General features: G+C 42.1%; 1 protein-coding gene across 9 annotated transcripts in view; it reads left to right on the top strand.

Moving 5' to 3' along the window:
* Nucleotides 1–13,354, top strand: part of MOB2 (MOB kinase activator 2) — a 166,721-nt gene that overhangs the window by 144,500 nt on the left and 8,867 nt on the right. For all 9 annotated transcript variants that reach the window (XM_073347215.2, XM_073347216.2, XM_073347220.2 and 6 more), the window contains 2 exons: nt 7,822–7,982; nt 8,928–9,021. In XM_073347215.2, the coding sequence (XP_073203316.1) occupies nt 7,822–7,982; nt 8,928–9,021 (255 nt within the window). The remainder of the gene's footprint in view (nt 1–7,821; nt 7,983–8,927; nt 9,022–13,354) is intronic.

Genomic DNA, 13,354 nt, shown 5'->3' with positions numbered 1-13,354 from the left:
AATCCAGACAAACATGTTTTGGCATAGTGTCTTGGCTTATGACGTTAATATGTACAGTAATATGGCAGTAAATGTGTGTAGGTGTAAGGCATTATAGCATTTCTGGGTTGCTGGGTTTGTAAATAACCCACTCAATTGTTCCAGTTTAAACAGCATGTAAATCCACATGTGCATTTCTTTAACAATTTTCAAAACATTCAATAATTTGAAAATGTGCAGAGTTTGGGTATTAGTATTTTGGACTAGTTTATAAGTAACTAAATAACTTCAAATAACTTCTTTGATTTATGTGTTTTCAAAATGAAATTAGTAAATTTTGTATGGGTATCTTTTTGTTTTTAAAAATTGATAAACATTAAGCTTTTGGAAAGATTTTTTTTTATTCAATTTGCTCAGTAAAGATTTTTTTTCTATGCTATTTTTATATCCATTATTTTAAGTCTTTGAGTTCACTTAATTTAAAAAAATTGCACATTCAGACCACTAAAGCCAAGCAGTCCCAATGTAAGGGAGGTGCTTTGGCCTGAATCTCCTGGCTTTTGTTAGGATTTATCACTGCACAACGTTAATCTTGGATGATACCTGAGATCATGATTTAGCCATTGTAAAAATTACTAGCTTCAAATCAGTTATTTCATTGGCCTGAACTCCAGATTCATAATCCATTGTCTTCCTTTCTCCTTTTCTTGGGGATTTGGGATGGGTTGTGAGTTTTGAGGCTTGGCTAATGGGGAGAAGGAAACCTGGCATAGGATGCCTATCAGACTTCCTATGTCAATTTCCACTGAAATTGATTCTTGGGTTGGAATTTTGACATTGGATTACATTCCCCCGGAGGCGGGAGGGGAGGGGGAAAATAAGTGAGGCCTTGCATGCAGGTGTCTGCTCCTTTTCACTGCTTTCTATTAGCGTCCCTTTAGACTTTTTCAAGGTTGTGATACGATGCTGTTTATAAAAACACCTCAGATAGGCAAGCCATTGGTGACTGTGCAAAACTAGTTAATTTATGTTGGGAGTGATGAAGCAGATTTTCTTTATTAAGTAAATCCAAATGTTAGCTATATTCTGTGAAGTGTCACAACAGCACCTTAGAAATAGCTACCATGGGTTTGCTGGATAAAACACTGGAACAGTGGAATAGTGTGATGCTCAACTTAGATCAACGTAAACTACTGAATTTGCTAGGGAAGTTATTTAGGCCTGGTTTGTGTCACTTAAACTTGTGAAAACCCCATCAACCTGTTTAAATAACTTCATTTTAACTCAGTAAATTGCCAGTGCAAGTTAAATTGATTTAAACAAGGTTAAACTTCATCTATGTTGTGCGGGAGGGAGGTTATGTTGGTTTCACTGGATCAGTTTTAAAATCTGAGTTAAACTGGCGCAACTTTTGAAAATACACAAGCCAGTTTCCACTTGTGAAATAGGGATAATACTTACTTCATATGGTATTGAGGCTAAACAGTTGTTCAGTGCTTTGACCACGTAAAGCTCCAAAGTGGTATTTAGGCCAATGAAGTTATTTGGCTTCTAGTCAAGGAAGATATGAAAGAGGGGTCGGGGAGAGAGATGGGGTTTCACATCTTGATTAACTGAACAGATATAACAAAGACACCTGGGAAATAGCCACTTCTACTAAATCTCTTTAAGAAAAATAAAATGCAGCTAGTTAAAGGAAGTGATCAGTGACCCAGGTGGCTTGTCACTCCTTGTGGTTGTTCTCTACCTCCTGTTTTTCTAGAGCTATTCCAGGCAGGCTTAGAGCTCAAATGTTTTCTCAGATGAATACAAAGCAGAGAGTATGGAAACCCTGCAAGAAGCACAGCTGTAATGAGCATATTGTCTGGCTCGAGCTAGTTTACTTGACCTTCTTCTTTTACATAGTGACCCCCCTACTGTCTGTGTCCTTTCTTCTCCCCGCCCCCACCCCCCTCAGGCCCCTCTGCGCTCCTTCCCAGTCTGGTGTGATTGTGCCTGTGGCATTTTCTTCAACAGAGCTCTTTTCTCATCTAACCTTTACTGGGAGCAGTATGAAGAATTAGTTTGCAGTCTTGCTTTACCTGTGAATAACCACAGCTGAGCTGTTTCCTCAGAGAGAGCAGAGGAGATGTGAACTGATCTCTCATCATAACAGATGAGGAAGAAAAAATGCTTGGATGCCTCATGAAGGATGTTTTCCACTGGCATTTAAACGCTGATATGGGGCAAATTTTCAGGAAGCCTCCTTAACTGTATCCAACTACCGACCAACCAAACCTTTATACAGAAAGACAAACGCATGTGCATATTCTGCAGGTGCAGCTAGGGCTTGATAAATATTGGTATCAGAAAAGCTTAATTACCGAGTTCTCTCTGCCCTTTCTCTAGAAGGGCATAGATGCAGAATTTGAATCAAGACTTGATTTGTTCTAGGTGTTGACACTGCAGTGCAGCGCTAGGAGTGCTGCTTTTTGATAGGTGCCATCTTTTTTTTTTTTTTTTTAAGGTCACATTTTTAAGGAGACATTGGATCAAGCTCTCTAGTAATTTACCCAGGTAGATGGTGGATTCTGTGATGTTCCTTGAACACACTGGAAATAATTCCAGTGTCCTGGTTATCACCCTCCCTCTTATTTTAAGCAGCTTCTAACATCAAGGGCTCCAGGAGCTTTTGCTGCTCATATTTGTTAGTAGATATCACGATCAGTGTTTTTTTCTTCATCTGAGAGAATGCTCTGGGATATTTGAAAGAGGCTGTATAAGCCATTTTTCACTTATTTGTGGATTTTTTATATTAAATCAAGAATGTGGATAGGGCTTCTGGACATATGCTTTTTATAACCTATAAAAAGCATGAAAAATATTTCCTCAAGATCCTTTGGAAATGTTTCGTAGTGAGTGTTTTCCTAGAAGCAGCCTCTCAGCTGAAGTAACTGTGTAAACTTGATTGAAGGATTGGGGTAGGAAGGAGGAGGTAATGTTTTAACCTATATTTGTAGGTAACTATATTTGTCAACATTAAATTAATGTATGGGCCTCAGTTTGACCAGTTTATTTGGGATGTAGTACCAACATTTGTGCTCTTACTCAAGTGTGATCACCTTTAAAAATGTTTCTGTAGTGTTGGGGCATGGTGCAGTGAATATAAACATGTAAAATACTTAGTACTGGCTATTATCTTCCACACTAGAACCAGCACTTTGCACCTGGGAATCTGGGGTTAATGAAAACAATTCATTCAGCTTCGGTTGCTAGGCTGGAGCGTTGCTTTGCAATTTCACAAGCGTGATCAGTCCAGCACTTGATGTTCTTAAGAGTCTCTTGAGCCTAATTATTGTGCACTACAATATTTTTTATTATATATCACCTATTACCAATACACACTGAAAACTCACTGGTAGAAACAACTTTTATGGTGGTTCTTCAACACTGCACCGATGCAGCTATGCCCCTGTAGCACATCTACTAAAGACATGCTATGTCGACAGGAGAATGCTCTCCCATTGGCATAATTACTCCCATCTCAACGAGAGGTGGAAACTAGATCGGCGAGAGAATATTACCCACTGACGTAGCATGGTGTAGACCCAGCTTTAAGTCGATGTAACACATGTCACTCGAGGGTGGTTTTTTCACACTCCTGCATGACGTAAGTTGTATCGACTTAAGCGGTAGTGTAGACAAGCCCTTAGTAGCTGCACACGGTAAGCAAAATTTTTCCTACTGTCATCTGAAGTTTGATATTCAAGTGTCTTGGTGATGTGAATAAACCTTCATTTTTTGTGATCATGTATCTATTTAGCAAGTGGGACATTTCCCTCAAATTAATATTTTTGAGAAGGGGACTAAAACATTGGAAAGGGAGCTAGTTCTCCTTCAGGTAGTTCATCTCCAGGGTACTGGAAATCTAAACTGGGCATTTTATAGAGGGATTTGGTGCCCATTGCAATGTCGCAAAGACACAAAATGGTCAAATGGTCAGCAGCATAAAACTGCTATTCCTATGCAGAGGTAAACATTTTTTTAAGATTGAGCATAGCCTTTTGTGTGCAGAAACTATGTTCAGAAACTTGCAGACTCTCAGTGAAAGTAAATTGCTCTGTACTGAAATTGTATTATTTCTGGATGGGGAGAGGCATTGCATGAGGTAGGAACAGCCCACTTACTCACTGAAAAACTGTCTCAAGCACCACACATCTGGCTTTCTCCTGCGGTTCCCCCCAGTAGCCTGTCTGCACGACAGGCCAGCTTTGACCTCTTAATCCCTCTTTCCCACTTCCTCCTGCCCATGGAAGGTTGCTCTTGCCTGATGTGGCGTACATTATTCCTCCATGTCTTAGGCATTTGGAGTAGCACTATCCTGTAGAAGAGACAGGAGTCAGATTCTCTTCTCCCTCAGAGCATTGTTTTACACTCAGCCAATAGCAATTTAGTGAAACTTTTCATACCAGCCTCTCAGGGATAAGGACATTGAATGCACCAGGCTTCTTTTTGCTCCAGTTTGAAACTGGTTTCAGTTTTGAAAACACCACCTATCTGTTCTAAATGCCCTGAACCATCCCAAAACATGATTTTATTTTGCATGTATGGTAATTTCCACTAAGACCCTCTGCAGGTGTAAAGGTGCAGTACAGAACCTGCCTAGGTTGGTTTGAGCAGTGGCGGGGTGATGTAGGTCTCTGCTTGGAATGGAGCAATTCAGTGGCCTTGAGTGCTTTGGGTTAGCTAGGGGTTAAGTACATAGTTTCAACTGGATTTATATTGTTTACTGCCAGGATAAACTGGTTCCAAGTCTGAGTATAACATTCCTACAAAAGAAAGAGGTCGAACAGGCTGCTTCATTTGTTTACAGTCAAGATACTTAGATTAAAACCAAAGACAGAAATCTGAAAAAGACTGTTTCTTCTGATGTTAAAATAGTTTTTCAATTATGAGAACTTCAAGTTCTGTGAAAATTTGAGTAGAACTAGAGACAAAGCATTCAAGTATACACTGCATAAGTCGGTTTATGTCTCTCAAAGCAGCAAGTGCATCTTTCCTGAACCTTTCTCTTGTCTATAGCTCGACATTATACTTTGAGGTTCACTGCAGCTGCAGGGATGAAGGCAAGAGTTACGTTATCAAACCCAGAGTTGTTCTAACTTTGCAGCCCTCCACTGTTATACCTCTGTCCACTGTAAAACATAGGATTTTAACATGAAGAAAATGTATCCAAGTTGACACACAATGTCCCCTGGCTGGGAAGTAGTCTGAAGAATTAGTTTGTAGGCCAGGTTCTCTTTGTTAGACAAACTCAGAAGAGAAACCTTGCAGACTTTTTTAAGCTTAGTTTGAATTCAGTGTTCTGAACAACAGGAAGGCAGGGGCTGAGTGCGGTGAGAAGCAGTATAATAAATCAGCCAGTCTTTGTATAGCTGGTTTTTAGTTTACTTTCCTAGGCCAGTCCTACTAGTTAAAACATGTTTGGGGTTACAAAAGTCCTCTTTCACAGCCATCTCATTAACCCTTTCGTTATTGTAGTTAGACGAAGTGACCTTCCCCTAACTGGGACTTACTGTGACATTTCTGTGTATCTGTGGCTCGTAAATACGTGTAAAATGTACAAATAGACAAGATGAGGCATCCTCTGCAGCCTTGAAGATCTCCCTGATTTTTTTCTCTTCCTTACAACTGTCTTAGATAATATGCAAAGTCTTGAGTGCCTTCCTTCTGGCCAGTAAGTGGGGGTGGGGAGACAACTCTTGAATGTAAAGTCAGAATAGAGCAGGGTTTCTCAAACTTCATTGTCACAACCCCCTCTGACAACAAAAATTACTTCATGACCCATGGAAGGGGGCCCGAAGTCTGAGCCCTGCCACCCTGGTGTGTGTGTGTGGGGGGGGGCGCACGCGCACACAGCTTGAGGGCTTCAGCCCTGGGCAGTGGGGCTCGGACTTCGGCTTCAGCCCCGGGCCCCAGCAAGTCTAACGCCAGCCCTGGCAACCCCATTAAAACGGGGTCGTGACCCACTTTGGGGTCCCGACCCACAGTTTGAGAACAGCTGGCACAGAATAATATGAGGCACTCTTACTTTGGCTTCCTAGTTTCTACCATCCCAGGGAGCAAGAGACCAGAAATCAAATCCAGGTCTCCCACACAACCACATGAGTATTTAAAGCATTTTTAAAGGGGTACACTTAGAGAGAGTACCTAAGGAGTTAGATTCTGATAGTCATACATCCTTTGGCAGAGGAAGATTCATACTCCTCATTCAGGTTTTACTGAACCTTCAAGTGCCCTTTCTAGGAAGGATTTGTCTGATCCTTTGCAGCCATAATTACAGTTTACATACATCACAGACGGGCACTGTTTAAAGATTCTTTTGAAGTCTATATGCTGTCCTTTTACAGCATGACTTCAAGGCCAGGTTTTCTTGGGACAGAATCCAGGCTAATTTCAATAGCGCAATTTAAAGCAATGATCTCCAAAGGTGAAGTTGTCTTGGTTTTCTAGATTTGAAAAACATTTTGTCCTAAACCAAGAATGCCTGAGGTAAAATAATCTGAGCATCTGGTACCCAAGGTTCATGTTCCAGTGCTAAGTGCACAATGCCTATTGTACTTGTTCAGCACCAGAATAGTCCCTTTTCCTTCCAGTTAGGTTAGTTGTGTAACTGGAGAGACACGAGAGACAGGTAAATAAACAAAAGCTGGACAGCAACATACGTTGCCTTTTTGTTTAAAAACCCATCAGGAGCAGTGAGCATGTGGGGGTCAGCACATTCAGACCATGCATGATTCACTGAAGTCTAGCCATGGGATTGTTGGCTTGGGTTGAGACTTCAGTCTGAGAACCTTCAGGACAGACCATGAGGAAAACAGTGGTAACTGGGACAGGCTTTGTTTCTTCTTTTTGAACCTGGATGAGAAAAAAGGCAAAATGTACCATATATGCAGGTCTACATCACCGCTCCATACAGATTTGAACCCGTGTCTAAAAAGTGAGATGTCTGGTTTTTATCCTAGTTCTTAGTGCATATTTGCCTGCACAGTAAGTGCTCAGTTCAGAACACCTCTTAGTCCCCACTCAGGAAAGGTGCAGAACTGGAGTAGCAAAGAGTGCTGCAGCTCAGGAATGAGCTGCAATATACTGGTAGAGAAGGGTTGGGGAGAGCTTACAAAGCATTTCCTTGTGTCGTTCCCTCGTTCCCTCTGAATCTGTTTATTGCTTGTTCCCAACGTCTGTCCTGTCCATCCCTCCCCATCACAGGTACAAAATACTGCTGCATACAGCAAAGACTGTAGTAATTTTCATTGTAGTAGCTTCTGGAGGCCTCAACCAAGCTCTGTGCCTCCTTGCAAGCTCTTTAGGGCAGTGACAGTCTCTCACTATGCGTTTTCACAGTATCTTGAGCAATCTAAATAGACAGTGCGAAAGATGTATAAATTAAAAAAATATGAAGTTCATGAAGCATCCAAAAGCTTTCATAATTCTATGAAATTTATAAAGTCACTCGGTATGGGGTTTTTAATTATGTGGGTTTTATTATTATACCTTAATAAAATAAATTGGTGGAAAAAAGCAAAACACTTAAAGGTTGCTTGCTTGGAGTTTTGTAATTCTGAGTTCCTTCAGGGTTGCATATCTTTTCTCTGCTAGTGCTGATAGTATGTTCCAGGCAAGGTGTCTAATAGCATAGAATCTTTCTCTATTCGCTAATATTAAAATTAATTAGACTATGCACTACAAAAGAGAACACATGGAGTGTACATAAGTGGGGGAGTTTGGATAAACCAGACCGTATCAGTATGCTCCTTACCAGGAGTAGTGGTAACATTTCTCTCTCTTTCTAATCCTTTGCAGGAAATCCAAGGGAAAACCAAATGGTAAAAAGCCAGTACCAGAAGAGAAGAAACTCTACCTAGAGCCAGAATATACAAAGTTGAGAATTACTGACTTTGAATTCAAGGAGCTAGTGATGTTACCACGAGAAATAGATCTCAATGAGTGGCTAGCCAGCAATAGTAAGTAGTATGAACACAGCTCACTGCCTGATGCCCGTGCCCAAAAGGGGCTTTCATTTACATGTTCTCTTTTTACTGGTTTCAACACTAAAAGCCATTGAATGTTTTTGCATGTTTACTATGCAATGCAGGTCACAATATCTTGAGTGGTAACTAAGCTGTGTTTAGCATAAACCAACTGTGCTCTACAGGGTGGAAATGTTAGTGCATTTCCCCTTCTTCCCCCTCTCATTGTGACATTGGTGAGGACATTAAACTTTTTTGAGGTCTCTCTGAGGACCCTCATTTTCCTTTTGGAGGATCTGTTAAAACTGCTGGTTCAGCAAGTTTGACTGTTGGAGGCACTGGTCTTCCAAAAACATTTTGTAAGACCCTGACTTGCAGGCAAGTCCCAGTAAAGTTCCTTTGTTTGTTTGTTTTTTTAAGGTAAACCTAGAAGTCTTTTAGCTGGATTTTCTTTCTCTCTCCATCTCCCCTTCTAGCCATGGTGGAGTTATTTTGAATTTTAAAGTTTACTCAAAGGTAGTACTCACAGAAGTGGCTGACTAAAAATTATATGCTATGTACGTTCCCCACTGCATCTCTATTCTGACCTGCAACACCACCTGCTGCTACTCAGATAGCTCTGCCAGTCCTAACCTTCAGTCACACCCAGTCACGTTTATTTCTTAGCTGTGTGTGCTAATTATGAGAGATTAATTTAAACTGCATGCTGGTTTTGTTAGGTGTGCAAACAGTCATTTGGGTTTAGTCAGACACCACACTCATATTTGTATCTTGAGCAGCTTTTGAGTTCTGATTTTAAGTCAGTACATTGTAACATTAAGATCTCCAAGTTCAGGAGTGTTAGTCCGCTTTACCTGTTCATTTGTGGATTACCTGTCTGTGTTCTGATAAGTAGCTTACATCTCTAAAATTTTTATTTTTCCTGTCTGTCTTTTTCAGCAACGACCTTCTTCCACCATATCAATTTACAGTATAGTACAATCTCAGAATTTTGCACAGGAGAGTCGTGTCAGACCATGGCAGTGTGCAATACGTAAGTGACAGCCTGCATGTGTTCACTGCTTGGACTGCTCCAACAGAGCCTCTAGACTTGGTGGGGTGGGTGTGTGGGATTTGGAGGCGGTTAGACAGGGAAGTAAGGAAGGATCTCCTTATGATCTGTTAAGGACATGACAAGTGCACACCTTTCCTGGAAACAGTGGAGGGAGGGGGAAATCCTGCTGATTCAATAAAGGAGAGATGACCTCTTGGAAAACCAGCTCAGTCAGAAAAGCAGCAAGGTCATAGTGCAGAAGGAAAATACCTTGTTTGGGGTCTTGTAGGGGAGGAGCGGAAAGTAAAACGGTGTAATCTGGGAAAGCTGATGGGAGTCTATAGAAGGCAGGAAGGATAAAAGAAGAATAGTAAAAACCTCAGGGGTCCCTCTCTGTGGTTGGAATGTGAACTGGGCACCAGACCATTTGACAGATAACCTCCGGTCTGATGTGAGCCATTGTCTGCCTCAGCTCTTGGACATAGAGGGCACAAGTGGAAGTTTCTCAAAGGGCAAAGGAAATGTTCTGGTTTTGTGTCTTTTCCCGCTCTAGGAGTGATCAAATCTTTTAAGGCTGGCTATCTGTCAGGTGTGAAAGAGAGCATTGAGAGCATGCTTTAACCTGTTCATGACGCAGAGGAAAATGCAATTGGCTGAAAGTAGCCATTTTAAAATGGGGCTTTACTGCAACCTGCTGCTCTTGACTGAGAGATTGACATGAGGGAATCTGAGAGCTCCAGCAGATGCACTCCTGTAGTTTCCTCCTCCCTCTCTTCCTCTTCCCCCCCCCTCCACCCCATACATACACTGATAATCCCACCCCCTTCTCCGTTATGCTTCTTGAGATCTCTTCAATCTGTAGTGAAGATGGGTTTTCAAGGGGAAAACAAAACAGTCGTTAATGTGTTAGCACACCAGCAGCTATAAAGATTATCCACGGCAAACACAGGCCTCTCTATTAAAATGACTCGTAATGATTGCAACATATTGCTATGTAATGCCAAATAGGTGATTGCTGCCTATACTGTGGCACTTCAGAAGACTCCAGAGTTGTGTATTAACAGCTCACGCTGACCCTGTTTCAGGGAGGGGATTTGAGAGGCGCTCCTGCATTCATGAAGATGGCGTGTATGAAGTTATAAAGGATACTTTTTTCAGATGTGAAAATTAACAGCAGGGTAACTTCCAGTAGCAGGCTCAAAAAGAGGACCTTGCTACTAATGATTACCAAGAGGGAACGTAGCTCCAATTACCCAAGAAATACGAGCTTTCTGAACATTTTGAAAGCAGTCTGGAATGTGGAGTGATAAATCTCCCCCACACAAAAATGAGGATAATTGTCCAAAAGCTAGGAAACCGGTTAATCAGTGGACAGAGAAAGCTTGTCTCCTTGTAAAGGAGATGTTGATTAGCAGGATGAAAGGTACTCCAGTAACTTTGCCGTGTGGTTTTCTAGTGCAAGGATTCTCAGCATGCTATAAAAATTCCATGGCCCACCTGTGCCACAACAACTGTTTTTCTGCATATCCAGTAGATTTGGGTAATGAGCAGGGCAATTGCCTAGAGCCCCACACCACAGGGGGCCCCGTTGAAGCTAAGTCGCTCTGGCCTTGGCTTTCAGCCATGGGCGGCAGGACTCGGGCTTCTGCTTTTTGCCCTGGGCCCCAGCGAGTAACGACTGTTTTGCTCTCTAGTTTATTTTGGTGGACCCCCTGAAACCTGCTCATGGCCCCCCAAACCCCTAGTTGAGGACTGCTGTTCTAGTGTGCTGATTCCTGCTATAGTCCTTCCCATCGCATGTAGGCAGGGCCTAAATCCAATTGACTTTCAGTGGGCGAGGTTTTGTGGCCTGCGATTTGCAGGAGGTCAGACTAGATGATCATGATGGTCCCTTCTGGCCTTAATGTCCCCCACTTTATTTATTTTTTTTATATATAAGCCCTTGAAGTGGCCTGCCTACGGTTAGTGTTTTGACTCCCTTTCACCTAACATTTTCGCTCCAATCTGACTTTTTTGCTTTGTCCACTCTACTGGAATTGCCATCATAAGTCACTAATGACCCTATTAGGACAGACAACTTCTTCATAGTCCCAGTACTGAATTCAGTCAGGTGCATATGCACAGGGGTAGCCAAAATTTGGCGTATTGGGGGAAATTTCAGAAACATGCAAGTGACTTAGGAGCCTAAATTCCCTTTTCAGAAGTGACTTAGGTGCATGACTTTCATTGACTTTTGTAAATAGGACTTAGGCTTCTTAGGCACTGTGTAAATTTACCATAGTCTTCAAGCACTTCTCTGTGTCCTTTTTGTCAGATTGGCTCTCTTTCATAAGAACGGCCCTACTGGGTCAGACCAAAGGTCCATCTAGCCTAGTATCCTGTCTTCTGACAGTGGCCAGTGCCAGGTGCCCCTGAGGGAATGAACAGAACAGGTAATCATCAAGTGATCCATCCCCTGTCGCTTATTCCCAGCTTCTGGCAAACACAGGGTAGGGACACCATTCCTGCCCATCCTGGCTAATAGCCATTGATGGACCTATCCTCCATGAATTTATCTAGTTCTTTTTTGAACCCTGTTATAGTCTTGGCCTTCACAACATCCTCTGGCAAGGAGTTCCACAGGTTGACTGTGCCTTGTGTGAAGAAATACTTCCTTTTATTTGTTTTAAACCTGCTGCCTATTAATTTCATTTGGTGACCCCTAGTTCTTGTGTTATGAGAAGGAGTAAACAACACTTCTTTAACTACTTTCTCCACACCACTCATGATTTGATATACCTCAATCATAACTCCCCTTAGCCGTCTCTTTTCGAAGCTGAAAAGTCCCAGTCTTATTAATCTCTCCTCATATGGCAGCCATTCCATACCCCTAATAATTTTTGTTATCCTTTTCTGAACCTTTTTTGAGATGGGCTGACCACATCTGCACACAGTATTCAAGATGTGGGCGTACCATGGATTTATATAGAGGCAACATGATATTTTCTGTCCTATTATCTATCCCTTTCTTAATTATTCCCAGCATTCTGTTCGCTTTTTTGACTGCCGCTGCACATTGAGTGGATGTTTTCAGAGAACTATCCACACTGACTCCAAGATCTCCATGCACTGTTCAAAGCAGGACTTTCCTGTCTCCTGTCTGAGCTGGAAGGTGATCAGGGTTCTTTGTGCATAACTGAACCTTTTGGAATTTCTCCTCTGAATTTTATTCTCCTCTGTGGCAGTTGCAGCTTCTTTTTAAAGCACCAACAAACCTTGCTGCCGATCACTCGCTTGCCAAGTGAAATCTGTAGAGGTGACACCGAAGGTTTGTGTCACCTCGTGTCTCTGTCCCCAAGACATGTACAGTTTCTTTAACCCTGTCAACATCATGCACAAATCAGGGCAGCATCAAAAGGGTCTTAACACTTTTCTTTTAAGCACTGTTCCCTCTGCATGGTTCAAACACCATTTTTAAAATAGGGCCAGATTCCTCAGAATCCTTTGTGCTGCACAGAGCACTTGGAGTTGCTCTTACTGGGCAGCTGTGGATTTCTGCAGCATGGGAGAATCCTCTGCTGGTGTAAAGCTGGCATAGCCAGCTCTCCACCAGCTGCTCCTCCCTCTTGGCACACGGGTGTTCCAAGGCGGAAAAGTGAAGCTAAAGCACAATGTGTTCCAGCAATTGTGGGCCAGCATAAGTTAGCGCCAATTCTGTGGCTGCAGTAACTTGAACCTGGGACAGATTGGCTTTCTGGTAAGTGACGTGTGCTTGGTGCAGCTCAGGATCCAACCCATTGTTTATTGCAAGCATACTGACTATTTTTAAGGGAATTAAAAGTGGTGGTGGGGAACAGTCCTTCTGGAGTGCAAGAATGAGGCCGCATATAAGTGTGAGTCTTAGACACCTAGTGTGACTTCACAGCAACTTGCAGCTGGTGCTTTTCTGCCTGAACATGCCTTCTTGTGCTCTTCTAGAGTCAATAATGCTGCTTTAGGTAACTATGAACAAGATATGAATGACTAGCACCATGCAGTGAATAAGTGTATTAAAACAAAAAGCTGTCTGCAGAAGTCTTGATAACTTCCTGCAAATTGAGGAAAATCCTACAATTTTTTTACCCTCGTTTTCTCCTCCTCTGTTCACTGACACTGCTAGCCTCTGTTGAAACTGCAGTTCTGTAATGGAGAACAGTAGCAGTGAAGGCTGAAGTATTACAGTCAAGCAGAATACAACAGCCACTAAGAGAACCTCATGAGGTTTCCTTTTTCTAATTAGCACTGGGGACATGAACAGTGTCCTTAGTCTTTCTAGAAGAGCATTTGGGACAATGAAAACAAACTCATTGTTAAT

This window comes from Lepidochelys kempii, chromosome 6, assembly GCF_965140285.1.
Source record: "Lepidochelys kempii isolate rLepKem1 chromosome 6, rLepKem1.hap1, whole genome shotgun sequence".
NCBI lineage: Eukaryota > Metazoa > Chordata > Testudines > Cheloniidae > Lepidochelys > Lepidochelys kempii.
This window is presented reverse-complemented; position numbering and strand designations above follow the sequence as displayed.